Source organism: Ochotona curzoniae, unplaced genomic scaffold (genome assembly GCF_017591425.1).
Source record: "Ochotona curzoniae isolate NIBS_2020 unplaced genomic scaffold, NIBS_Ocur_1.0 contig_2321, whole genome shotgun sequence".
Lineage (NCBI taxonomy): Eukaryota > Metazoa > Chordata > Mammalia > Lagomorpha > Ochotonidae > Ochotona > Ochotona curzoniae.
In genome coordinates, this window is record NW_024465421.1 from 1,216,783 (window position 1) to 1,243,995 (window position 27,213).

The 27,213-nt window shown below is 45.4% G+C and overlaps 1 protein-coding gene across 1 annotated transcript in view; it reads right to left on the reverse strand.

Moving 5' to 3' along the window:
• Nucleotides 1-27,213, reverse strand: part of LOC121151426 (S-adenosyl-L-methionine-dependent tRNA 4-demethylwyosine synthase TYW1-like) — a 75,069-nt gene that overhangs the window by 42,223 nt on the left and 5,633 nt on the right. Inside the window, exons 4-9 of the mRNA XM_040972773.1 lie at nt 25,667-25,768; nt 23,686-23,880; nt 21,568-21,855; nt 15,957-16,079; nt 4,445-4,562; nt 2,714-2,766 (exon numbers count right to left, since the gene is read on the reverse strand). Coding sequence (XP_040828707.1) covers nt 2,714-2,766; nt 4,445-4,562; nt 15,957-16,079; nt 21,568-21,855; nt 23,686-23,880; nt 25,667-25,768 — 879 coding nt within the window. The remainder of the gene's footprint in view (nt 1-2,713; nt 2,767-4,444; nt 4,563-15,956; nt 16,080-21,567; nt 21,856-23,685; nt 23,881-25,666; nt 25,769-27,213) is intronic.

Here is a 27,213-nt window from a genome sequence, read left to right on the forward strand (position 1 = left end):
TTTCCTGGATCCCTGTCATTTAAAAATTTTATTGCAAAGCAATCACCATAAGTTGATTAATTTATGCCTTTCAGCTTCATTTACTACAATTTATTTTCAATCTGCCTTCCATTCCCACTTCTGCTAAAAGAATACAGAATCTAAAGTGTCTTATACATTGGAGATGGGATGTATGCATGTCTCAGTGACATGTGAGATTTTCGAACAGGAAATGCATTTCTGGTAATAATCCAATACTACTAAGACACAATGAAGAAAATTATTTGGATTCACGTAAAAGAGACTTGGTTTAATTTACCAATATATACTCCTTTCTTATTTTCTCCAATGTGAGTTCATTTTTTGGTCTGCTAGTCATATTTCAACTAAGGATATGCCCTTTCTTGTATTATCATATGTAAGTAAACCTAGCATCTTGTTAATTCTTGTACAAAATACCTTGTAATCTTTTTATTTCTTCTAAATCTAAACTTATCCATTATAGTAGGTACAAGCGTCTAACTAAGTCATTATAGTATCAGAGTAGCTACATACTCAAATGTATAGTGTTCAATAAAAGGTAATTTCCTTTTTCTCTTATTATACTTTGCACAAAACAGATCTTAAAAAATAATGTGACATTAAACTTGTCCATACTTAATACTAGTAAAAGAAATATTGTAAAATAATGGCTAAAAAGAAGACACTGCGTCTGATATTACTGAAAAATCAGTGGACAGCAAAAAACATATCTGATGCCCTGGCATGGTAGCCTAGCAGCTAAAGTCTTTGCCTTACATGCACTGGGCCAGGATCCCATATGGGTGCAGGTTTATATCTCAGCTGCTACACTTCCCTTCCAGCTCACTGCTTGTGGCCTGGGAAAGCAGCAGAGGATGGCTAAAAGCCTTGGGACTGTATACCCACATGGGAGACACAGAAGAAGCTCCTGATCCTGGTTTTAGATCAGTTCAGCTCTGGTTGTTGCAGCCACTTGGGGAGTGAGCCAGTAGACGGAGGATCTTTCTCTATGCTTCTCTTCGTCTCTGTGGACCTGACTTTCCAATAAAAATGGATAGGTCTTTAAAAAAATGAAAAAGGAATCTGAGATATGAGAAGCATTAAAAAATAAATGAACATGTATTAGGGCTGTACATGTTTCTACCAAGAACAGATGAAATAGCACCAAGTGCCAAAGTGCCACTTGTGGGAATATTACTGCTCCTCAGGATGAAGGCATGGAGAAAACAGGGAAAAACAGGTAAGAATTTTCTGGAGATGCAAAAACAAGAGCAACAAGCCTACAGAACAGATGGCATTCAAAGAATGCAATACAGACATGTTCAATAGTTTGAAATTACCAGGGGCTTAAGAAACGGCTTCACTGTGATACCAAGAAAAGGACTGGTACAGTGTATGGTAACATGGGCAGAGGCATTTGAAAAAAAAAAAAAAACAGAAGAAAACAGGAATGCTTGCTGCCAGACAAGTTCCAGAGGGAACAGCAGGAAAGGCTGGGAAAGCAGAGGCCAGAATCACACTGGAAGGGGCATACAGACATGGAATGTCAGCAGGCAACAGCAGCATGAACCTCGAGTGGAAATCTTTAAGAACAGGAATGAAGGATATTAAAAAGTCAAGAGTGTAAGAGATGGGTTGGTTTCTTTAGAATGGTTAAATTTGAACTAGATAACAATAGCAATGAGGCAGAGTCCAGCTCTGCTCGGGGAGCCTGACCCAGGACAGGACAGGCTGGAGGTCCAGCGTCCCCAGAGGCTGCAGCGCAGCTGTGGGCCTGTAGTCATTAGGGCCTGGGGATGCAGGCAGCAACAGTGGCAGGAGAGGCCCGCTACCCAGAACACAGAAAGAACTCTGCCGAGCCAATGACAAGACAAGCAACTCCAAGTAAAGATGGGCACAAGAGGAGGAGACACTCTACCCGGAATATCTATAAACAGCCAATAGGCAGAGATTCTCAGCATCTCAGCATCATCAGCTGGGAACACAAATCAAAGCATCCATGAATTCACAGTCTCTAGAACTGCTGCAATCAACTCCCGTGGGGCAGGTGCAGACAACGAAACCTTCACACACTGACGCTGACAAGCGGTGCCCTCACCACGGAAAACGTTGACTACGCCTCGAGTGGCTGAAAATACCAAGTTACTAAGACTCTCCTGGGAAAACCAAACGTACATCTGTATGATCATGGAGGCTTTACCCACGACAGCCAAAACTGAAAACAGACCAAATGTCTACATGCAGAAGAAAAAACCTAACAGATTCATACAATGGAATACTGCTGAGCAATAAAAATAAATGAACTAGTAATGAGTGCTGCTGCATGAAAACAGCTCAGAAAAATGGTAATACTGGATTTCAAAAGTCACTCTAAAGATTGCACACTATAAATTCAATACACATGAAATTCTAGAAAGGTAAAACTAAAGAATAGCAACGGCAGTTAGGACAACGGTTGCTAGGAGATGAGGCTAGGAGACAGTGTACCGTAAAGAGCACCGCTAGGTTTACTGAGGAAAGAAAATATTTGTATCTTAATTAGAGTTGATAGGGTTTTATATCCATCAAAATCTCTTGATTTCATTTTAAAAATTCGCCCAAAACCTATTCAACTGATTAAACAAAAATTGTATTTCTAAATGGTAAAATAGCAATAGGATAGCTAAATATAATAGAAATAACACCTGAATTAAAAACAAACAAACAAAATTACCTTTGTCCACCTGCAAAGCTTCACCCCTGAGTGGCTCCCAATCAGCTGATAACCTGAACAGAAAAGCAGGGAACACAAAATTAAAGCAACCTAAAACTTCAACTCAAAAGATAATATCAGAATTGAACAAAGACATTTTTTTGGCTTGCATTATGGCAGGCAACAGCCTCACAGCAGGAAACAGTAAAAATTTCATTAAGATGAGAAAACAATTTAAAATGAAAATACATCTAAAAACATACAATACATTTTAAAAGAAAACTAGGTAACCCTTAATCATATGAAGAAACGTCAACGTCTTAGTATCTAACAGATCTCATAGGGCAGACTCAGTAACGCTTCTAGCTTCACGTGGGGGAGAGTTTGCTGTCACCAGCAATCTTTAAAAACAAAAATAATAATAATCAGATGGACAACTGATTAAAACAAAGAAATAATGATCCAAAAGGAGAAATTAGATTCCAGTAGCTAATTTACATATTTATTCTGAGTAGTACTCTACAAGCTATCGCTTAAAATGTCTGATCCGCATGAGACATGACGAGTACAGATAAACAGAGCAAACGAGTAGAACAAACAGATTCCAGAATCATTCACTGAAGTTTCTCATGATGTTTCAAGTAATAAGACACAATGATCATGAGTCTGGCATAAAAACCCTCTTGCAGACAAGGCAAATTGAGCACCACAGCCAGATGATGGCCTAAGTGGATCAGAGGCTGGTTAAACACGCAACTGCATTTGTGACAATTAATGAACCATGTCAATTTGGATTACAGGTCTCTAGTGGCAACAGCTACAGGGCTTTGTCTTTGAGCCTCCCTCAAATTTATGTAAACATCTAGCATATGAATACAGCACTGTTTATCTACTTAAAGATGTAAATACATTCAATTGAATAATTAATCTTAATTCAAAATAACTATTTTAAAGGACACAGAGAAAATCTTATTTCTTGTGTTGGACTCCTATACTATGCTGCTACTTTTATTCGTACAGAAATCATGCTCTATTATATTAGTTCTTTAAATCGTTTTCTCCTGAGATACAGAAGATTGCCTAAGATTTTACACTTAGATATGGAAAAGCTGTACACTACGGCATGGAAAGCTCTGTAGTTGCCCACAATGTCAAGATTGAGCCAAGAGTACACAATGGCTGAAAACCACAGTGCAGAATTCTGCTCTTAGCCAAGACAGAATAACAGACAAAATTCACTTTCCCTCTTGAAATAAGAAAACGTACATGAGAAACAGGAAAGCACGGCTTTCAGAAGAGCCAGCAGCAAGCAGCAAAGGACAGTGGCTGCTGATGAATCCAGCACTATCCCAGCTTCAAGTCTGGGAAGTGTCCAGGCCCTGTGGCAGGGAGAAGCCAAAGGTCTCCCTCAGCTTAGGAGCCAGCTGAGTCTCTGGGGGAAGCAACGGTTTGCAGGATGGAGTACAGAGATAAACACTACACCAAAAGGAATCCAAAAGTCTTCAGAGGATTCCTATCAGTTCTGTGCCTGAACAACACACCTGCAAGAGAAAAACTGTCCAAGAATGGGAAAGAACCATCTGGAAGGATTACAGGTGTACCTGCTGCTCACAGCAGGCTGGGATGGGTATCTGCCCCAAGCACGCACAGGATCCATCAAGCTTTATGTACAGGACACAAGTGTTTTGTCTCAATAGGGCTCTCTCCCAAGGATTAAATCGGAATGCTTAACAATGAGTCACACGTTTTCACCTTGCTTAGTAAGAGCTTCACGCAGAGCCGGAGTTATCATAGCTCTTCTTTTCCCATCTTCATTTTCCCCTGTGCTCTTCACCAAACCAGCATTCTCTTCCTGCTGCTCCTCTTCTCTCTGCATTAAAACCAAAGAATGAAACCCAATATCTGCAACCAGCAATGCAACTAAACAGGCAACCATCAAGAACACCTAGCATCGACTAAGAGCTTCCTCACAAGCCATGGCCCAGAGCCCTAATCCCAGTGCAGTGATTCCGCTGACAGAGAGACAAGGACCTTCAGACACACCAGGGTCTCATCGGAACCAGTGCTCAAACACAAGCACCCACAGACCCAAACCAATCATTCGCTCGTGTAAAGGACACATGCCTTTAGCAATGTGAGCACAAGCAGCCACCTAACTTTGACAAGTTACTTGTCTTCTCTGGATTTCAATTTCCTCACCTGAAAAGGGACAAAAACAATTACTCATGGAGCTGTAAGATGTTAAAGATTAGATTACATAAAATCATCTGGTACAGTGACTGATCAAATAAGAGGTGTGCAATAAATTCTAGCTATTGCCTCATTACACCTGCCAGCCCCAAACCAAGGGGACAACGTGCTCTGAGCTGTCAAGAGCCATCAGCTCACAGCTTCTACCTCACCACATAACTAACTCAGTACTTCACATCATTTATGGAAAATGGAATTAGAAATAACTTTATCTTGGTGCACTACATTCAGAAACCATGCAAGGTTTTTATTAATAATACATATTTCACGTGAACTTTTTGTAGGTCCCGCATATGTATGGATTTCTAAATGTTTCTGCACCAAATGAATCCACCTCTAAGGAAAAAAAAAAGATTCATTTATTTGAAAGGCAGAGTTACAAGCATCCCTTTTATCGGGGAAAACTTCTCTCTGGTGAGAGGAATGAATATTCAAGACCTCTTGATGACGATGTGTTTCTGAGTGTCAGTACAAAACTTAGCAGATGCCTCCGCTCTCAGCTCCAAGACACCACGCCTGCCCCATCGTTACTGTCACTGGCAGCAGACGACACGGGGACTTTCACTCACACCTTCCACGCACTCCTCTCCCAAAATCTTCCATGTGTGCACAGTATTTACGATATCATGACATCTTATGAATGGGGGAGAAGTGTTGGTTAACAATGTCAGAGCCAAGACACAGTTTGTGTTGTTACATTTTGGATGGGACACTCATCAAAAGTCACTGTCAGTGGTCTCATCACCAAGACCCTGACCACCTACACACTTCAAGTGTCCAGACATCCAATCCCGAGTGAATCAGCGAGCATATGCACTGTAATATGTTTTCAACTAAAATGAAAATGTCTTACAGTGTACCTGGTATTTGAGCAACCACCTATATACAGAGGGGCTGTGAGAAGGGCATTGAAAATAGCGTTACCCACAGGTTGACAGCTGACGACGCGATACTACGGAGCTACTACATGGCTCTGTGTTCATGAATATTCTTAGTTGTTGATACGTCACATGCACAAAGAAAGAAAGTCCAATGTAACCAAATGAGAAATGTAAACTGGCATTAAATTCTGAGATCAGCACTCCAAATCACAAAATATTGAAACACAAGGCTAATGAATAACCTGCTTCTGTTAATAGAGTTCCTAGCTATATACCTCAATACATGAAAAAAATTCAAAAATTCATATACAAACATCAAACCTTTTTCTCATCTATTACAAAAGTAACCGGCCACTGCCATTTGCACTGAGCATGTCTGGGGGCAGCGGGATAGTGGGGCTGGGGGTGCAGACTTGCAGGGGGCCTGAGGGATTTGCAGAGGGAGCCTGGGTATTTCCTCGCATGCTGGTCCCAGGCAGGTACGGAAGGGGAGGGGAGAGCCCTAGGTTAGCATGCTGGCCTGGTGTGCTGGTAGATGGGGCATGGGGAATTTTGAATGGGCCTGGATCTTGGGTGTGTGAAACCGTAAGCTCCCAGACCAGCACAGATGCCAGGAGCCTGAGACCCTAGTGGGTGGGCAGAGCTTCAGTGCAGCTCACCACTCCACCAGAAGACTGGGCTTCAGATGGCTGGGGTGCGGAACCCTTGCACTCCCAGGTGCAGGACTGTGGATTCATCAGCAAAAAGGGCAAGGAGACTTACAGGAGGGAGGACTGCTGAGGGCGTATGTGGCAGGTGAGTAACGACTTCTGAAGGACTTTCATTGACAAGGATACTGTACTTGCCAGTAAGTGAGGGGACTGAGACTGAATGATTTAGAGGGGGAAGGGGGACCTTTACATGTCAAATCAATGGACCAGCCCACAGGGGAGACCTGAACTGACCACCAATCACCACTGCATAGTAAAGCTAGGGTTGAGGGCCTACCTAGGAGGGCTAGATCAGAGTACCCATAAGTGAGAATCAGAACAGGGGATGAGTAACGTTAGGCTGGGCTTAGGCATAAACAGCACACAAGTGAACTAAGTCTAGGGGGGAGTGCAGATTCTGTGGGGGATTTGTATGCCCACCCCCATGGAACTGCAATTTCTCCTGATTTGCTTAAGAGTAGCAAAGGGGTGAGCTAGGCATGACCATGGAACTCTCTGACACTCATGGGCAATAGGGTTGGGAAAAGGTCAGGCTGGTCCAGCCTGCAGTACCTGCAGGCGCACCCAAGAATAGGGTGTGGGGCGGGCCAGGCCGCAAAATCAACCACCTCATACAAAGGCCAGGATGGAGGGGCAGATAATTCAGGAGTCAGGCTGTAGTGTGGGTCATGCCAGGCAAGGCTATCACAGTTTGTATGAGCCAGGGATGGGAGCAGACTGGGCAGGACTAGGCTGCAGCACCTCCAAGCAGGGTGTGAGCTGGTTGGGCAGGGCCACTATTCCTGCCAGAACAGGAGGTGGACTAAGTCAGGCTGGGCCAAGAACTCACCACTGTGCGTGAGATCTGCCACTAGGAGACCTGAGAGAGCAGCTTGGGGAACTGCTCTGTCAGGATGCAATCCCTACAGGTGAGCACAAGAACCAAGGCTGTAAACACCTCCCAGGTTATGTTACATGACCCACCAGCACACGTGTGGGTAAGGTCAGGGGGTGCGGCAGGCTGAGCCAGTTCATAACACCCACTGGCAAATGTGAGAACCAGGAAAGGGTGCAGGACAGGCTAGGTCAGGCCACAATACCAGCATTTCACATCAGGGCTGGGACTGGGGACTGGCCGAGCTAGGCTGTAGCACCCACCAGCATGAGCTGGAACTAGGTCAGGCTATAGCATCTGCTAGCAAACACTGAGGTAAGGCAGACCATGCCAGTCTGGGCAGCAGCACCCACAAAAACACATGAGACTGGGGTGGGGGGTGAGGGTGTTGTGAGTCTAGCAGAGGTGCTGCAGTGGGGGGTTCCCCTGCTGGACCACTCACTGGTGAGTGGAAGAACTGGGATGGGGGCAGACCAGGCCAGGCAGGGATACAACACCTGTTGGTCTACATGTGAACTGACTTAGGAGGAAAGTCAGGCTGGGCTAACCTACTGGACCCACTGGTGCATGCATGAGCCAGAGTATGAGCAGCTAGGAACAGGGGGCAAATCCTGTCAAGTTAGACTGCAGAACCACCTGGAGAGGGCAAGATCCGAGTCTGGGAGTGGGTCCAGTAGGAAAACTCTCCTATAGGCTGTAATTCCCACTGGTGAGCAGGAGAACCAGGGCTAGGGGAGGATCCAGCTAGACAGGCGGTGGCCTCCATCAAGGTGAACTAGACAGGGGGGTTGGTGGGATGAGCTAGGTGTCAACACTCATTGATGTGTCTAACAGCAGAATGGGATGTAGGACAGACTGCACCACTCTGCTGCACACACAGACACACAAAGGAACCAGGGTTGGGTCCGGGCCTAGTCGGGGCTGCTGGGGGTCGCTCTGACTACACTACATTTCCCACTGGTATATGTGAGGGCTGAGTGTGTGGTGGGCAAGGGTTGCTCTGAGTCACGGCATCCACTGGTTTATGTAAGAGACAGGGCTGGAGACAGAACTAATCCAACAACTGCAACCACCAGTGCGTGCGTAGGCACATGTGGGTGACAGACAGAGCAGACCATGTACTGCATAGCACACATGAGTCAGGTCTGAGATCACTTCAGATGAGGTTTCTTTGGGGAAACAGCCAATGGATTCAGAATTTAACCATGGAAAGAGCTGTAGGAGCTGTGGTCTGACTGTAGAGTGCACGTGTCAGAACTGGTCCTCCGCAGTGGCTCAGGTAGAGCAGTAGACAACAGGCCCAGATGTGTACTGGGGCCTGCCAAGAACATCTGGTACCATAGTAGTGGAGGAAGGAAGGCAGAACAAATTGGACAACGACCCCAGCTAAGTGTTGACAGCAAATATCTGGGGGAGTGGAGACTCTAAGTGGACTATGTCAGCCAATGGAACTTGGAAGGGTTTCTTTATCCTTGGATCGGTGAGACAGACAGCATTTCAGAACTACTGAAACCACTTGAGCAGATCCCTTGGAGCATGCTCCGCATCGGGTACCCTGGGATGACATCAGGTGGCCATTCTCCATCCCTGGGTGCTGAGGAGGCTAGGAGGCTGGGTATGGCTTTTCCCCTTATCTCTTCCTCTTCCCCCAGATACAGGAAGAAGAAAAAGAAAGTGTGGAAACTATGGTCTCAACCGCTTTCCTCTAACCCTTGACCCCTCCCACAATAAGCAACTATGTAAACATCATAAAAAATAAAACTAAAAAAAAACTGTATTAATATTCTGAGGAAAAAAAGTTAAGTGGCTTAATGGTAGATATTCTATAGAAATGACACTAGTTATTATTTTGCTAAAATATTTTAAAATAAAAGCAGAAATCCCTCAGCTTTCTAAACATCTATTTCAGACTTAAAAGATGCAAACTTGAAGAGGTGTGTAGCGAAGCCAAGTAAACTAACCTTGACCTTGAGAGCATTTAAATGTCTCTGAAGTATTTCCACATGGTTCCGCCACCAATCATGCAAAAATTGATAGGAAGTTGCATTTCTCGTCCTCAAAACCCTCAGCCATCACAAAATAGTACCAGTTAGCTTACCCCAAAGGCCACTTCGATGCCCAACTGCACCCACCCCATGACCTTGGCCTCTGACTGCTGCACCCACAGCTCGTGGATGCCCCCTGGTGGTCGTCAACAAAACCTTCTGACCCCCCTCAAGTGAATGCTTTCTAAGGGATGACTGTGAACACACCCATGTGGGAGCCCTGGAGATGCTGACAGTGCGGAAATGTGAGTGCTGCTCCCCCAGAGTCAGTCACAGAGACCACCGAGGGTCTCCAGCAGTGGACGGACAACATTATCGTCACTTTCCTCTGGGCAGTTTGGGCCCATCTTTCATTGACAGTATAGTGATTACAATGCTACAAATGCAGTGCTTCATGACTTGCCCCAAACACTTTTCAGGGCACCCTGTGCTCAGTGGAAGGAGGCGGCCTGGGAGATGGCCATGGAAGGAATCCCACAGAAAGTCAACTTTAAACACTGACCAGGAGACAGCACACAAAACTCATGCTAGGATAGCACTGATCAAGAAAGAATGTTCCTGGGCCCGGCGCGGTGGCGCAGTGGTTAAGGTCCTCGCCTTGCACGCCCGGGATCCCATATGGGTGCCGGTTCTAATCCCGGCAGCCCCGCTTCCCTTCCAGCTCCCTGCCTGTGGCCCGGGAAAGCAGTCGAGGACGGCCCAAGGCTTTGGGACCCTGCACCCGCGCGGGAGACCCAGAAGAGGCTCCTGGCTTCGGATCGGCATAGCTTCAGCCGTTGCGCTCACCTGGGGAATGAAACATCGGACGGAAGATCTTTCTGTCTGTCTCTCCTCTCTGTATATCCGCCTTTCCAATAAAATAATAAATCTTTTAAAAAAATGTATTAAAAAAAAAAGAAAGAATGTTCCTGCTCTTCTGTATCAGTCCTGCCTCCTCACCCACTCTGGAGCTGACCAAGAGGCTACAAAGCAAAGGACACAAAGGAGAGAAGTTTCACGTTGGAATTAAACTGGAAGCTCCATTACACAGGGCTGGATGTCCCACTTTTAAACAGAGACTGTTTTGTGCCTTAAAGGGCCCATGTGTCCTAAGTGCAGCCAGGAAGGCCTGCAGCTGGCTGCAGTTACTGCTAGGAGGCTTAAAGGAACAAACCCAAGCCACATTTATGATAATTCCCTAGAGTAATCCTCCCATCCAAGTACTAGCCAGGACCGACCCTGCTTAGCTTCCGAGATCAGACGAGAATGGGCGCGTTCAGGGTGGTATGGCCGTAGACTCCCTAGAGTAATCCTAATTTAACGTACAAGTTATATTAGTAATATTTGTTACTTTTTTAAAAGTTTAAACAAGATTTTTTAGATTTTAAAATAAGGACTTAAGAACCATCTGACTATGAAAAGACATAATAAAGTAGATGCACATGAACAAAAATTAAACTAAATAATTCACATATTAATACTTAAATTTGTTTGTTATAATAAGTGCCAACCTGAGTGAAAAAAAAAAAGCAAAGAGTAAGTTCTTGAAGATTTTATATAATTAAAACTCGCTATTTACTTGTCTTGCTAAAAATTGAGAGAGAATTCTCATATGGAAATATCATAAATGATTTAGTTTGGCTGATACCAGTTTTGTTGTGTTGTGTTATATTGTGCTTTGAGTGGTAGGAGAGAAAAATTCTTCCCTTCGCTTCAAAATTTTGCAGAACCACTTCAAACAATGTTGTAGTCCCTATGAAATTTTATCCTGAAATAAACTGCAGAATCCATCCAAAAAAAGGAAAAGCACATGATCCACAGAAACACAAAACCAACAATCACAACTAACAATTTAATACACATTCAGTATTATCTAATAAAACTCCACTTCAAATTTCACTAAATGTCTAGACAATGGCTTTTTTCTGTGTGACCCAAGAACAAAGTTTACACTATGTATTCAGCTTTGTTTCACTGTCATTTTTAATCCTATACAACATTTACACTGTCCATGTTTTACTGTGATTACTACTTATGATGTTGACATTTAACAACTTTCCAACAGTCTGTCCGATAAACTGTCACACATTTTGGATTTGTCTTATTGATCCAACTTAGATTCAGACTAAATACTGTGACACAAAAGGACACAGATGATGTTGTGTTATGTCTTGCCACACATTATATCAGGAGGCAAATGAGGTCATGTTTGCCTCTGATGATGATGATGCCACTGTGGACGGCTCAGTGGACGCAGAAATGATCCGTTCTCCCCATTCACAAAGGTGTTGTGTGGTTATAAACAGTAAATAATACAGGGTGAGGGGTTCCATTCATTTATCCACATTTGTCACTTATATGTAACTCAATTTCTGGAACAACATCTTAAGACACTAAAAAACCTGCCTTTTCGGGCCCGGCGCAGTGGCGCAAGTGGTTAAAGGTCCTCGCCTTGCACGCCCGGGATCCCATATGGGCGCTGGTTCTAATCCCGGCAGCCCCACTTCCCTTCCAGCTCCCTGCCTGTGGCCTGGGAAAGCAGTCGAGGACAGCCCAAAGCTTTGGGAACCTGCACCCACGCGGGAGACCCGGAAGAGGCTCCTGGCTTCGGATCGGCATAGTATCGGCCGTTGCGCTCACTTGGGGAGTGAATCATCGGACGGAAGATCTTCCTCTCTGTCTCTCCTCTCTGTATATCCGCCTTTCCAATGAAAAAATAATAAAAATAAATCTTTAAAAAAAAAAAAAAAACCTGCCTTTTCTTCTCCTCCATTGCTCCCCAGTTGCACCAAATTCTTGTTATATTAACTATTACATGAGAGGATTCCAGGCAGCTGACTTTCTAATTACATCATGCTTTTATATTTGTTCTCTGGAACCCTGCACCTACACCTTTCCTTTGAGCAACACAGGGTACTTTCTTAATACAATCTATTATGCTTACCAATTTTTAAGTTCAACTTATTCCAATTTTGGCCTGTCATAATCCCTTTGATGTGTCTCCACCAGTCTTTGAGAACCTACTTATTGCACAAGATATTCCCAAGCTCACCTACTCATCCCTGCAATCTCTAAGTAGCCCTTTCTGCTTTCAGTGGGGGAATGGCATTCAAGACACCATTATGCCACTCTTTTTTTGGTCTGCAGTGTAAGTGAAAACTATACCTGGTCTCTAATTCCTGGTAGGCAGCTTCAAACACCTTACTGTGGAGAGCTCCCTGACCCACAGGGAAAGACTTTCACACCATACGTGTCCTTTTCCGTGTCCTTTTTTTCTTCTTCCTCTAATCCACACAAGCTTCACAATATATATACACTTCGCGACCCAATCAACGTAAAGGTCAATCCAGCACGCACAGAGCGCACCAATCATAATACAGATCACGTGCCATGCACGTGGTGAGCATGCGCTAGGGACCAATCAGAATGAAGTTCCTGGTTCTGCTAGGCTGCTCCTTGTGACCCTGGCACACAGCCAAGGCGCCATCTCTAGGGCTGGGCAGTCAAAGCTCCCAACAGCTACCCCCTTTTGTTTTATTAACAAGGGACCGTGCCTGTCTTAGGTGCTCCGGAGTAGAGCCCTTCTTACCCGTCATGGGCTAACCATGTGGCCGTAGACATGGCGCCTGTCTTAGGTCGATAGGACTCGTACCAGATGCTTACCCATCATTGCCTACTGGTCCAGCATGTTCAGCCATATCTCAGGGAAGTCTTTCCGGTGCAAGGCCAGAACTGCCTGCATCAGCAGTTGCTGTTGGTGTTGCTGCTGCTGAGAGCGCCTATAAAGGGTGCACCCTGCCTCGGCCACTACGAGGAGAAGTAAGATCACAAGACCAACCATGCCTGTCCATTGTTTGGCAAAGGACAGGCCCTGCAGAACCCAGTGGGCCCACTGCGCCACTGATGTCACTTCGATTTGGGTGTTATTAAGGGTGTCTGGTGAGATTTATCAAAGCATACTGACCAAGAACCATTGGGCGCTAACATACCAGCAAACTCTCGAGCCATATTACAGGTATTTGAAAACTTACAAGCCCTAACAGGGGTAACACACAGTCCCGGTATATTCAATACACAAGTTATTCCAAGCATACCAAGCAACTCGTGTGGTTTCCTGCAAGTACTGGCCAACGTCCAGAACCCTACTGTCCCCACGGGCAGGGCTTGCTTCTCACCCGCCCTTTTCAGATCTCTGCCTAAATGGTCCCATTGTGGCAGGGTCAAAAGGCCTTCCTCCAGAAACCAAGGGGAGACTTCCCCTACAGTTTTAAGGAAGGACACCACAGTCTTGGCTTTTACTGGGGTCCCATTTCTTTTTAAGAGTTCATGTAAAACTCTCTGCATATGCACTGTGGAAGACAGATTCCCACTGCTTTCATTTTTGAGTTGCTACACCGTGAATCTAAAACTTGTCATTGTTCCCTCAACCTCCCATGAACGTCCTGCTTCAGTGGCTACCTGAGCTAGTAGCTCAGCTTTTTACCTTGTAGCTATGTTATTTGGACCCGAGTCACGGCACCAGCTGTGGAGAGCTCCCTGACCCACAGGGAAAGACTCTCACACCATATGTGTCCTTTTCTGTGGTACTTTATTCTTCTTCCTCTAATCCACACAAGCTTCACAATATATATACACTTCGCGACCCAATCGGCATAAAGGTCAATCCAGCACACACAGAGCGCACCAATCATAATACAGATAACGTGCCATGCACATGATGAGCATGTGCTAGACCCATCAGGATGAAGTTCCTGGTTCTGCTAGGCTCCTCCTCGTGACCCTGGCACATAGCCAGGCACCACCTTTAGGGCTGGGCAGCCAAAGCTCCCAACACCTCACAATTTTCCAACTGAGTATCTTTATTACTCTTACAATCTTTGCCATTGAATATGTATCTGTGTTCTGCAAATGAGATGACTTCTGGTGGCCCCTAGATGAATTTAGGAGGGGACTGACCACATGAAAGACAGACAACAGGATGGCAAAGTTGAGATTTTAGACCTGTTTGACCTCCAGGAGGGAAGGCTGGCTGGAGATGGAGCCAACAATGACTTAATCAACTGTGCCTGCAGGAGGAAGCTCCCAGTAACTACGTGGACTCCAGAGCTCAAAGGCGCCTCCTGTTGAGAAGCACACTGATGCTGGCCAGGGGCGGGATCAAGGGCAGAGGACAATGTGTCCATATCCAAGGGAGAGAGCACACAAAAGCTCAGTCTCTTCCTTATCCCCACACCCCAGTCCTTGCCCATCTCCTCCATGTGACAGTTCCTAATCTGTAGGCTCTATAATAAAACTGCAATATAATTACTTTGCCTTCAGTGAACTCACTGAACAGCACATCAGCCAACCTGGGCAGGAGGGGGTGAAGGAATCCTCAAATCTACAGCTGATTGCTCAGCAGTACAAGTGGACCTTCACATATGCAGCTGGCACCTAACATGAAGGTATTCTTGTCAAGTAGGACTTTGCCATCAACTTGGAGAATCTGACATTAACTCCAGATAATTCATACCAAAATCAAACCAACAAACTAGACTCCCAGCTGGTGTCACACAATATTAGCACGTGCAGTCTTCTAGGTATGTGGAAATCACATCTCATCACTTAGCAACAGACCACCGCTACCACAGCAATCCCCAGTGGAGCTGGAAAACTAGCTCCTAGTTACAGTACATCTGTCACCACAGCAACACATCACACCAGGGTTTGTAGTGATGCTAACAGAAACAAACCTACTACACTGCTAGTCATATAACAATACAGCACATATACTATTATATGCAATGCCTAATACTTGAGAATGATAATAAAAAACTCTACTAATGGCTTATCTCCTCATTATACAATGCTTCTACCCTCATTTTAAAGTATATTCCTTTACACTCGCGTTTTAAGAAGAAGAGTTCACTGTCAAACAGCATGCTATGCTACAGCAGCCTCTACTGAGTGTGTGATCTCCCTCTGATTTTCTGCCATGTTGAGAGGGGAGACGCATCTGTCAGTGTGGTTTTCATTTGCATTTCCCTCGTTGAGAGTGAGGGTGAACAACTTCTCGTGTTTAAATCTATTCAGAGAGTTTTTTGCCTATTTATAATTTAACAATTCTGTAGAGAATTACTACTAAATTTGTGGTCTCTTTCAAGTTTTGAAAGATTTCTAGATAGGAGAAGCATGATCCCCTTTGTATGACACACGAGATGAATACCATCTCCCTATCATTTGTCCATGATTGGCTTATAACCATGAAGACTCACCCCTAACTCTGACATCTCCCCCTCTCCTCAGTCCTTAACCTCAACCCTCCTCTGACCTCCTACAAACACATTTCCACAGAGTTGAAAGGGAAGACTTTTACAAGTTCATGTAATGTGGCAAAAAACATAAAATTCTTAGAGGACAACTAGAGAACTGAAATTCTCCTCTGCTGAACTCAGAAGGGTTGAGCAACACCAACATAGCAACACAAAATACTAAATGTTAACCAAATGCAGGATCCAAGCTGAGTATTGAGGACAATAATGGTACCTTTTCTTTCTTCACGCGATCCATGATATTGCCAAGATCCTCAACATCAACAACAGAACTGAAACCTGGATGCTCCTCAGGACCAAACTCTTCCTCACTGCTGCTCTCACAGGGCTCTTCCTCCTGAAAGAGAAAGGATCAGAAAACGCGGTGCTCCAAGCAGTCAAGGCAATGTTCCCTCAAACTCCCTCCCATATGGAAGTCACGCTTAAATTCTTAATGAAAAAAAGAATACTTAAATACCTGTGCTGTGTGTATATACTAGGTCTTTGTCATGACAATAGTCACGGTAAAAAGGCATCAAAGATTAGGACAATCAACACATCAGTGGCTCTTCCCTGTGCAAGTGTCTTGTCAGGGCACGGGGAACAAGACAAGTGCAGGACAGATAGAGAAGCAAAGGCTGGCACTGGAGAAGCAAAGGCTGGCACTGGAGAAGCTTGGTTATGTGGGACCCACCACACTGGCATCCCAGAGTGGGACCAGTTCATGTTTACGCTGCTCCACTTCTGACCCAGCTCCCTGCAAATAGTTCTGAGCAAACAGTGAAGGATGTTCCAAGTGCTTGGACCCTGTCACATACATGGCCACCCAGAGGAAGCTCCTGGCTCTTGCCTTCAGCCTGGCTCAGTCCTGCCCGTTGCAACCACCTTGGGAGTGAAAGAAAGGATGGAACAGTTCCTTTACTTTGTCTCTATTTCTCTTTGTCATTCATTCTAGTTCTCTCATTGGCTCTGAATTTTTTTTTTTTTAAAGATTTATTTTTATTATTTTCTCATTGGAAAGGCAGATATACAGAGAGGAGAGACAGAGAGGAAGATCTTCCATCCGATGATTCACTCCCCAAGTGAGCGCAACGGCAGATGCTATGCTGATCCAAAGCCAGGAGCCTCTTCCGGGTCTCCCACACGGGTGCAGGGTCCCAAAGCCTTGGGCCATGCTCGACTGCTTTCCCGGGCCACAGGCAGGGAGCTGGAAAGGAAGCGGGGCTGCCAGGATTAGAACCAGCGCCCATATGGGATCCCGGGCGTGCAAGGTGAGGACCTTAACCACTTGCGCCACTGCGCCGGGCCCTGGCTCTGAATTTTAAATAATTTTTTTTTAAAAATTCTTTATTCCAAAGTAAGTAGAGGAAATATTAATTTCATCCTGAGTATCTACTACATGCCTGGCACACAGTGCTCTTTGTATATTCACCTAGTGAACCTTAAACTACTTAGGATATACATGTTTGTAGCAGCATGCTGTAAAATAGTATATTGAAGAAGAGAGAAAGAAGTTGCAAAAGCTACAAAGTGGCAGATACAGACACTGTTTTCACCCTTTATTCCCATGAGATGCTAAGGCAGAAGGGAAGGATGAATGGATGGTTAAGAAGTGGAGAATTGCTTGTTTTCAGTAGGGGGCAGTAGCTGAGTAACTCGAGGATAACTGTAATAACCTCTGTATGCTGGCCCACATATTCCAAAACGTAGTAGACAGGTGGAACTCTCTCAGGTGATGCTCTGCTTAAGCACGTGTGTCTCCAAGCCTGCTCTCTGAAACACACTTTTTAACAATCAGTCAACTTATTAGGCCCAATGCTTCCCAACCAACCAACGTGTCTAAATGTACAAGTAAGGTCTGGGTTGTAACATAGTAGGTTAAGCCACCATCAATAACACAGGCATTTGCGTGCTGGCTCGGGTCCCACCGCTCCACTCTGGATCCAGTTCCCAACTGGATAGCACTTCAGGAGGCAGCAGAAATGGCCCCTGCATCTGTGTGGGAAACCCAAATGGAGCGCCTGGTTCCTGGCTCCTGCCTGGCCCAGCCGTGGCTGCTGAAGCCATTTGTGGAGTAAACCAGTGAATGGAAGATCTTTCTGCTCTCCATCTCTCCCTATAACTCTGCCCTTCGAATAAAGAAAGAAAATCACTAACGCACTCTGAATTGCAGTAAAACATCAGCATTACTCAGAGTCCTGTGCTCCTGCTTCCTTACTGCCAATAAATTACACAAGTTCAGACACAGGAGAGACAGCAGGGGTCACAGGGAACCATCTCCAGAGAGTCACATAATGCGTTCTCTAAAGGACCAAATGGTAAATATTTCTGACTTTTCCTTAACTAGAGCTACACGGAAAGTGAGCCAGTGGATGGAAGAGCTCTCTCCTACTCTATCTATACTTCGACCTGTCAAATAAAAAATTATAAAAAATTTCAAAAGCATTGTATGCATAAATGAAAAAAGCTAATCCTTGCATTCCTATGAATTACAAGGAATTCCAAACAGCCACAAATATACACATGCATATTGTGGAGCCAGGTCATGTGTGCAATAACAGATAAACAAGACTTTGTAGAAAACTGAAACTTTAGTCCTTGAACAAAGGACCTGATTAAGAAAGTGAAAAGAAAATCCACAAAATGGGGAAAAAAATGCCAATTCTAGATCTGATAGTGTAATTATCAAGAACACATGAGGAACCCTTACCACACATTACTAAAGAATGTACAAAGGGTTGCAATGAACTTTTCTCAAGGAACGCACTCAAATGCACAGGTAAAGATGCTTTGTTGTAATCTTTAGGAAAACACAAACCCACAATTGGACAGCACTTTCCACTCACCAGCACAGCCACCATTTCAAGGAGAAAGAAAGAAAGACTGGGTGGGAATATGGAAAAATTAGAACCCTAATGCATTGGTACTAGGAACGTAAAATGGTACATCTGCTGCAGTAAACAGTCCAGCAGTTCCTTAAACAAACTTTGTCAAGTGAAACATACAACTACCATATGCAGCAACTCCAATCCTCAGAGCAAACCCAAAGAACTGAGAAGGGCATGCAAATACATCCTTGTACACAAGTGTTCATAGTAGCTCTATTTATCACAACTAAAAGGTAGAAACAACAAAAATGCCTGGATCAATCAGATTTGGTACATACGAATACTGGAATATTACAGCCAAAAAACAGAAGGCTGTGGTGTGGTGCAGCTGGATAAGGCACAACCTCTGACATCATCATTCCATACTGATGCTGGTTAGAGTCCTGGCTGCTCCACCTCTGGTCCAGTTCCCTGCTAATGCTCTTCAGAAGGCAGTGGAAAGTGGCCCTAACTGCTTGGACACTGTCACCCTGTCACCCACAGGAAAGACCAGAAGGGAGTTCAAGCCTCTTGGCTTCAGCCTGCCCTAACTCTGGCCAGTGCAATCACCTGTGGATCTCTCTGTCTGTTCTCTACATAACTGTGCCTTTCAAAATATTGGATATTAAAAAAGAGAATGAAGAGATACACATGGTAAGCCTCACAGACTTGATCTTGCTAAGTAAAAGAAGCCAAACACCAGGTCATATATCACATGAGTACAAAACCTGCCGAAATACAGAAATCCATCAAAACAAAGCAAATCCGAGGGGAGAGAACTGGAGAGACTGCATGTTTTGAGATAATAAAAAGGACATAAAACTTCATGTGGCAGGTACACCAAACTGTGCATACAGTCACCTGACTGCAGAGTAAAATGGATAACAGTAGGGGCTGACACGGCAGTCTTTGCGTCAGGAGTACCAGTTTGAGTCCTGGATATTCCACCTCCAATCCAGCTCCCTGCTGATGCAATGAAGGAGAATATGATCCAGGAATATGATTCCTGAACCCACGCAGGAACCCACGTGGAGCTCCTGGCTGCTGGCTTCAGCCTGGCCCTGCTCTGGTTACTGTGGCCATTCTGAGAATGAATCAGTGGATGGGGGATTTAGGTCTCTATCTACCTGCCTGCTTCTCTCCCTCTGCCTTGCTGCCTTTCAGATAGCTTATGACCTGGAAAGCAGCAGCGGCTGGCTCAAGTCCTGGACATACATCCTTGCTCCCAGCTTCAAATCAGCTCAAGCCTGCCATTGTGGCCATACGAGGAGTGAACCCATGGATAACAGATATCTCTCAATGTTTCTCTAATTCGCCATCTCTATAAATTTGCCTTTCAAATAAAGTCAAATTGATAAACACATAAATAAACACAGGTGGCTGTGTATATGTCTATGCATCCATGACATTAAGCTAGTACACAGGAAGAGGTTAAGGACATAGCAGAGAAAGGGAAATGTGATCAATAAAGGACACAAGTCCTTGATCACAGGGCATGGATGCCCATCAGTCTTGAATAGGAACCTGATGCTTGGTCTTCTGAAATAGGATAGATGATGAAGAGTAGAGATGGGGCATGGGACTCTGAGAGAGTTCTACTCTGACAGCTTCAGATGAATGCTAAGTGAAGGGTGGGAGAAAAGGATATGAAACAGTCATGCTGAAGAGTGAGGAAGGGAATGCCGTGAGATGTGTAAGCAGCTCTGTGAGCACATCTGAGCTGTCATGAACTCGTAGTCAGACAGTAAGCAGCACTGGGGGAAAGGCAGACCACAGTTGTCGCTCTGCCTGGTGTTTGGTCACTAGGATTAGAAAAGTGAGCAAAATGGGCTGCTGCCATGGTGTAGTGAGCTAAGCCTCTGTCTGCAGCACTGGTACACCTTATGGGTGGAGGTTTAAGTCCCAGCTGTTCCACTTCTGATCTAACTTCCTGCTAATGCGCCTGGGAAAGCAGCAGAGGAGGGACCAAGTCCTTGGGCCTCTGCAGCCACATGGGAGACACAGAAGAAGCTCTTGGCTTTGGATCAGCTCAGCTCCAGGCACTGCAGCCATTTGGGGTGTGAACCAGCAGATGGAAGCTCACTCTAACTCTCCTTTTCTCAGTAACCCTACCTTCCAAATTTTTAAATAAATCAATAAATAAGAAAGAAAGAGAGAAAGAAAGAAAAGTAAGAGGCAAGGCAACTGAGGATGGCTATAGAGTTGAGCATAAAAACGTCTAACCTGGAAGCTCCATGAGCAGTTTCCACTACCTAAAGAAAACCACGTGTGATCAAATGGGATCAGAAGACTCTTCCAGTAAGGGCCTTGGAGTGGATCACACTAAGCCACACAGGGACTTGACTTTCAGAGGTCATCATGGATGGGAGAGACCGAGGTCAACAAAGAAAATGACAGAGGCGTGAAGGCTAGGAAGCTGTGCAGCCACAGTGCTGGACAGTCCGTCTCCATGGACGTCTCAGCCACCAAGAATAACAGGAAGAAACACCACAGGTCAGAACAGGAACTTGCTCCCGAATGACACAGTGACAGTCAGGTGGCCAAAAGAAGACAGCTGTGAGGACAGTGCAGCAGTAACAGAGTGGCTGAAGCCATGAGCTGCAACGGAACTGAACTGGTGTACATGAAGGAGAAAAGGGGCAATGTTAACTCCAGGGAAGGAAGAAAGGACTTGCAGCCTGAGGTTGGAGTGCCATTGGTGGCCATTTGGGTAAACAGGGAGCTTGATCTGGGACACTGATTCCCGGGGTCAAATCTGCAACCTGTGGTAAAATACCCTGATTCGAAATAAAGTAACAACTATAAGATGAGGGAGAGCATCCAGCACACTGTGGCTTATCTCATAAAGCCCACCAGCCTCCCTGAACCCCACCCCAGGAGGGTCAGGCCTTCCTCCTAACCAGCATCCACTGAAACAGCTTCTTGGGGCAGAGGTCAAGTTCAGCTCTGCAGACGCAGGAAAAGACGCAGGTCACATACCTCGGTGTCTCTGTGACGCATGTCATCCTGAGTGCTGGACCCAGGCTCTGATTCCAGCGAGCCATGCTGTGTGGATTTGCATTTGCCTTTCTTGCAGTTGCCGCCACAGGACTTCTTGTCTCCCTTACGAAGCGCACGCAGCCGGGAGATGAACTTGGTCTTCCATGCTCGGAAGTCGGCTTCGATGCTGCCATGTTTGCTTTGAGCCACACTGCAGTCACCGTCTCCTCGAGACAGCACACGATGCGCGCCGAGCATCCAGAGCCACCGATCAACATTCTTGCCGACCTGTGAGCAAGGAGGAACAAGAGCTCAACACCTGATCCCTCCATCAGGTTGTCAGACAGTTCTGCAGGAGCCAAGGCTGTCCTGCGCCCTGGGCAGGAGCTGCTGCCCCACAAGCAGGAATTAGGAAAAAGGCTTCAAACCCTCACACCCTGGTCTCAACCAAAGGTCTGTATATGATACATTCTGATATTCTGCATAACATTTCTTTAAACAAGAGCACATGCCAACGCTTTCATTAAAATAATGATTAAGGATGCTAATTCCAGGACAGGTGTGATGTGGCTTAGTGGCTAAATACTTGCCTTGCATGTGCTGGGATCCCATATGGGTGCCAGTTCATGTCCCAGCTGCTCCACTTCCCATCCTGCTCTCTGCCTGTGGCCTGGTCTCAGTGGAAGTCAGCCCAAAGCCCTGATACCCTGCACCCACGTGGGAGACCTGGAGGTGGCTCCTGGCTCCTGGCTTCAGATCAGCTCAGCTCTGGCCACTGTGGCCGCTTGGGGAGCTACTCAACGGATGGAGGGTCTTCTTTTATGTCTCTCCTTTTATGCAATAAAAGTAAATAAAAGTATGCAATAAAAATAAATAAATCTTAAGTGTGTGTATATACATACATATATATGTAAATACGGCCCAGTGTGGCAGCCTAGTGGCTAAAGACCTCACCTTGTTTGTGCCAGGATCCAATATGGGCATCAGTTTATATCCTGGCAGCTCCACTTAGCTTCCAGTTCCCTGCTGTCACATGGGAAAGCAGCAGAAAACAGCCCAAAGTCTTCAGACCCTCCAGCCACATGGGAGACCCAGAGAAGCTCCCGGCTTCAAATTGGCTCAGCTCCATTGTGGCACTTGGGGAGTGAACCAGTGAATGGAACAATGCTCTCTCTCTCTCTTCCTCTCCTCTGTAAATCTGACATTCCAAGAGAAATAAATAGATCTTTAAAAAAAAAATAAATATATATATATATATATAAACAAATAAATCTTAGAGAGAGAGAGAACAAATTAGTGTGCTAATTCACTCAAAATGCCTGCAAAATTTCCCATGAGGCAGACATGGCCCAAGCATCTAGCCTTCTTCTGTTGTCCTCCTAGCACTCTAGCCGCGAGCAAAAGGGGTACAAACTGGTGCTTCACTGGTGCTTGCAAGTGTTGTTAGCAGAGGTCTAACTTGCTGCATGACACCTATGGTCACAAGAAGCTGTTGTGATGCAAAATAATTTTGAATTCCATATAAAGCTATTTCATGATATGCAATTTCAATAATCTTGAAGACCCTGTTATGCATTAGGTTCAGAAGTTTGTATCATTTTAACTTATCTGTAAATTCTACCTTGCACAACTTTTCTCTTTTAAAAGTTTGCTTTCCTACTTCATCGTATATGAGAGACAGAGTGAAAGAGGGATATCTTCCACTCACTGATACACCCTCTAAATGGTCCCACCAGCCAGGGCTGGCCAGGCCTGGAGCCAAGGCCAGAGCTCAGGAACAGGAACCCAAGTACTTGAGCAGTATCCCTGCCTGCATGTGAGCCAAGAAGCTAGATAACAGGTGGAGGAGCAAGAAACCAAATCTCACACTCACACACAAGATGATGGTCACCCCCAAGACGATTCTGAAAGCCATTGCACCAAACACCTACCACCATTTTCCACAAACTTCCTCATGTGTTCTCATGTGCATGGCAACTTACAACTATAAAGAAAGAGTAACACCAGAAATTCATCATTCAGGGCCAGTTTGTAGATGACTTCACTTACGTGTGTGTATGAGGTTTGTGTTTATTTATTCAAAACAGAATGTAACCCTGTAATTCAACACACACATACCTTGTTGAAGTGGTTCGAATAGGCAGAATTCCCCAGGCCGAACACTGCGTATCTCATACCCTTTAGGTAAGTTCTGCCAAATCGGAAGTCACTGGTAGCTTCCTCTAACCACTTGCAGAACCACTCTGCGCTCTCAGGCGGGTGGCCATCCGTGTATGTAGCAAGCAGGAAGGCACAGACGGTCTTACTGGTGACCTAGGCAAGAAGGGAACTGTCAGAACAGTCAAGCTATACACGACCTCACTGAGGAATATTCTTTCTCAGACTGCCAGCATTCATGTCATACTCATCTCTAAGGACAAAAGGCCTATTCCAAAAATCGTTCATTGCAGCGGTGAAAGAAAACGCAGCAAGGACACCTTGACTGGAGGAAACTCCTTTCTTATTATAGAACTCCAAATTTCAGAGCTCATTCTGCACACTGGGAACCAAAAATCCAAATCAGCAAAGAAAGCGAAACAAAAAAAACAGAAAGATCTCCTAGAAATTGCCTAAAACAACCAAACTTCTAAAAGTAAAGCAACTTAAACTTTCACACTATCAGAAAGAGATCTTCGAGCCCAGTGTGGCACTCTGGTGGCTAAAGTCCTCGTCTCACCCACACTGGGATTCCATATTGGGCTCCAGTTCTAATGCCAGCAGCCCAACTTCCCATCCAGCTCCCTGCTTGTGGCCTGGGAAAGCTGTCAGGAACAGCCCAAAGCCTTGGGATCCTGCACCCATGTGAGAGACTCAGAAGCAGCTTCTGGCTCCTGGCTTTGGATCTGTGCAGCACCAGCCATTGCGGTCACTTAGGGAGTGAATCATCAGACAGAAGATCTTCCTCTCTGTCTCTCCTCCTCTCTGTGTGTCTGATTTTGCAATAGAAATAAATCTAAAAAAAAGGAAGAAAGAAGAAGAAAAACAAAGAAATTGACTTTCTGTCCCACCTGAGGATTCCATCTGCCTGAAGGTATCTTAAGAATTCCAGGTAGGAGGTTGGTGAGAGCCAACTCACTTGGAATTAAGGATCACAGTTTGCTAATAATGTCTCAGAACTAATTCAGGCCAGAACCAAACTCACTCGTTTACACTGCAGTGTTTTCTTGGGGGAACAAATCAATGGACAGTCACACCTGGACATTTACCCAGTAAGAGAGGTCTGCAGACTACTGCTTTGTAGCCTATACTTGCCTGGTATTTAAGTTTCAGTGGACACAGCCATGTTCATTTACACACTGTGGCACAAAGTGCAAATGGACACACTAAGTCTTTGTGCCTTAACGGCTGAACTGAGTAGCATCAAGGCCCAGGAGCCGAAGGCACCTGCTACCCAAACCTTCGTGTGTATGTCTGTAGAACCCCTGCTCTGCTCCTCTGCCGTTAGCTGCATCAGAATCACCTGGAACACTTGCCAAAACCAAGCCCCACGTCACAGAACTTGTATTCTAACCAGGTCAGAGCACATGCTGACATCACTGCTGTAGGGCCCACGCTTTCAGCACTACCACTTTAAGGCAAGAATATCAACTGTGTTTGACAGGGGGCGGTGAAGGGCCATTTTCTGGGGTAAGGCAATAGACTCATAGACACTAAGTAATGTGTTGAGGTCACACAACTAGTAAGAGATTTCTCAACCTCAAACCCCACACTTCCTGCCCTTGACCTGCAGTCAGCTTACCCACGGCCACGTACACAACACACGGCCATCACTGATGATCCTCTCTCTTGACACTGACAGTCAAAGGGAGCAATGGGGGCCAGGGACTCCACACCACCCAACCTTTCGCAGGCATACCCCTGCCCCAGCACGCTCTAACCCATCAGAAGAATGGGCCTCACACCACCACACAGCACACATTCAACACTTCAAACTTACATGCAAAGATCAACACACTGCAATCACTCAATATGAAATCTCATGAATCTATTTAGCCAAGGAGACAGGAGGCCAATTACACGCGAGGATCTGGATTGAAGAACCAACAGGACCATTACTAACCTCTCCTATCAGGTGTTCATCTGGATCGTATTCTTTCAGATTAATAACTTCCACGGGCAGGTCTAGGGAGCTAACGGCTTCAGCTAGATCTGTTGCAAATCCCTAAGAGGAAAAACAGAAATAAAGTCTTAGACAAGACAAATAAGCAAACTGTAGCCTTCATCATTTACCGCATTAGCCACAGAGTGTGGCAATCGTCGTGAAGAACTTTCCCTGTGACTGATATTTATCACAGGAGCACAAAGCCTGTTCCCACTTTGGCTGCTTTCTCTAGTGTCATGAGGGACCCCATCATCCCGTCTGACCGTTCTCACTCCATAAGGGCTGTGTAGCACTCAGCCTGCATAGGGGTTTCCACCTTCCAGCTATTTACTCCTTCAGCATCAGCACACAGAAGCCCCAAGAGAAACAGTGATGAGTCCAAAGAAGGGGAAAAATACACAGGCACAGGTCGACACATATGAGGAAGCGCTAGGAGAGAGCTCTTATTCATACAGCAGATCGAAGTCAGAGAGTCACCGGGCTTGGAGTCAGCCAGCAGAACCCGAGGGAAGGGAACAAGTGGTCAGCAAGAACCCATTAGCTGATAGCTTGGATCTGGGCCAAAGGCACAGAGAAGGCTGCAGGGCCCAGGCAACGTTCATAGCTGACCCCCAGCAGAACACCAGCCGACTCCTCCCTACCAAATGAACAAATAAACAAATTTGGAGGGACAAGTTAAGACTTCTGCCCACATGTCAGAATCCAGGAAAACGCTGAGCTCTCTTACGCTTGCTGGTCCAACACCAGACTTGCTGCCTGCCAGGACATTGAGTCAAAATGAATGCATTCATTGGTTAGCAGCATCCAAGTCTCATTTCTGGGCTGGATGAGACAATAGTGAGCAAGACAAAGTCCCTGTTCTCAAGAAGTTTAAGTTTTAATGTATCACAATTATAGGGTATATCAGATGGTGATGAGTGCACTGGAGGCAAATTCCAACGAGAGCAATGGGTGCAGCTTTGGGCTGTTATTTCACACAGTAGAACCAGGAAAAGTACATGTACTAAAAAATAAATGTTTGGTCTTTGTCTCAGGCCCAAAACTCCAAAGGTTTCCTGGATTGTCTTTCACATGATAGCAATTGACTTTCTGGGGAAGAACCTTCTGTAACTCAAGGCTGGGGCAGAGCTGCCAGAAAAGCAAACCACATGCAGAGGCTCAATTCTGCTCCCTCCATCCCAGCCTCTGGAGATGGGAAAAGGGGATGGAGACTGTGCTTAATCATGGATAGCAGTGATTGAACTCAACATGTCAACAGTATGACGCCTCCAGGGAAAAGCTGGTTAATACACCGATGCACTAAGAAGAAGGAACAGAGGTTCTACACATCTGTCTATCCTATTCTTCCATCTGTTCTTGACGAGTGCCCTTTAAAATCAACAGATAAATATAAATTTCCGCAAATCTGTGAGATGATCCATCAAGTTATTGAACCCGAGGAAGAGAGGGCAAACTCCAAGCAGGGTTTTAACAACTTTCCCACAACTGCTGCGAGTGTGGACAGC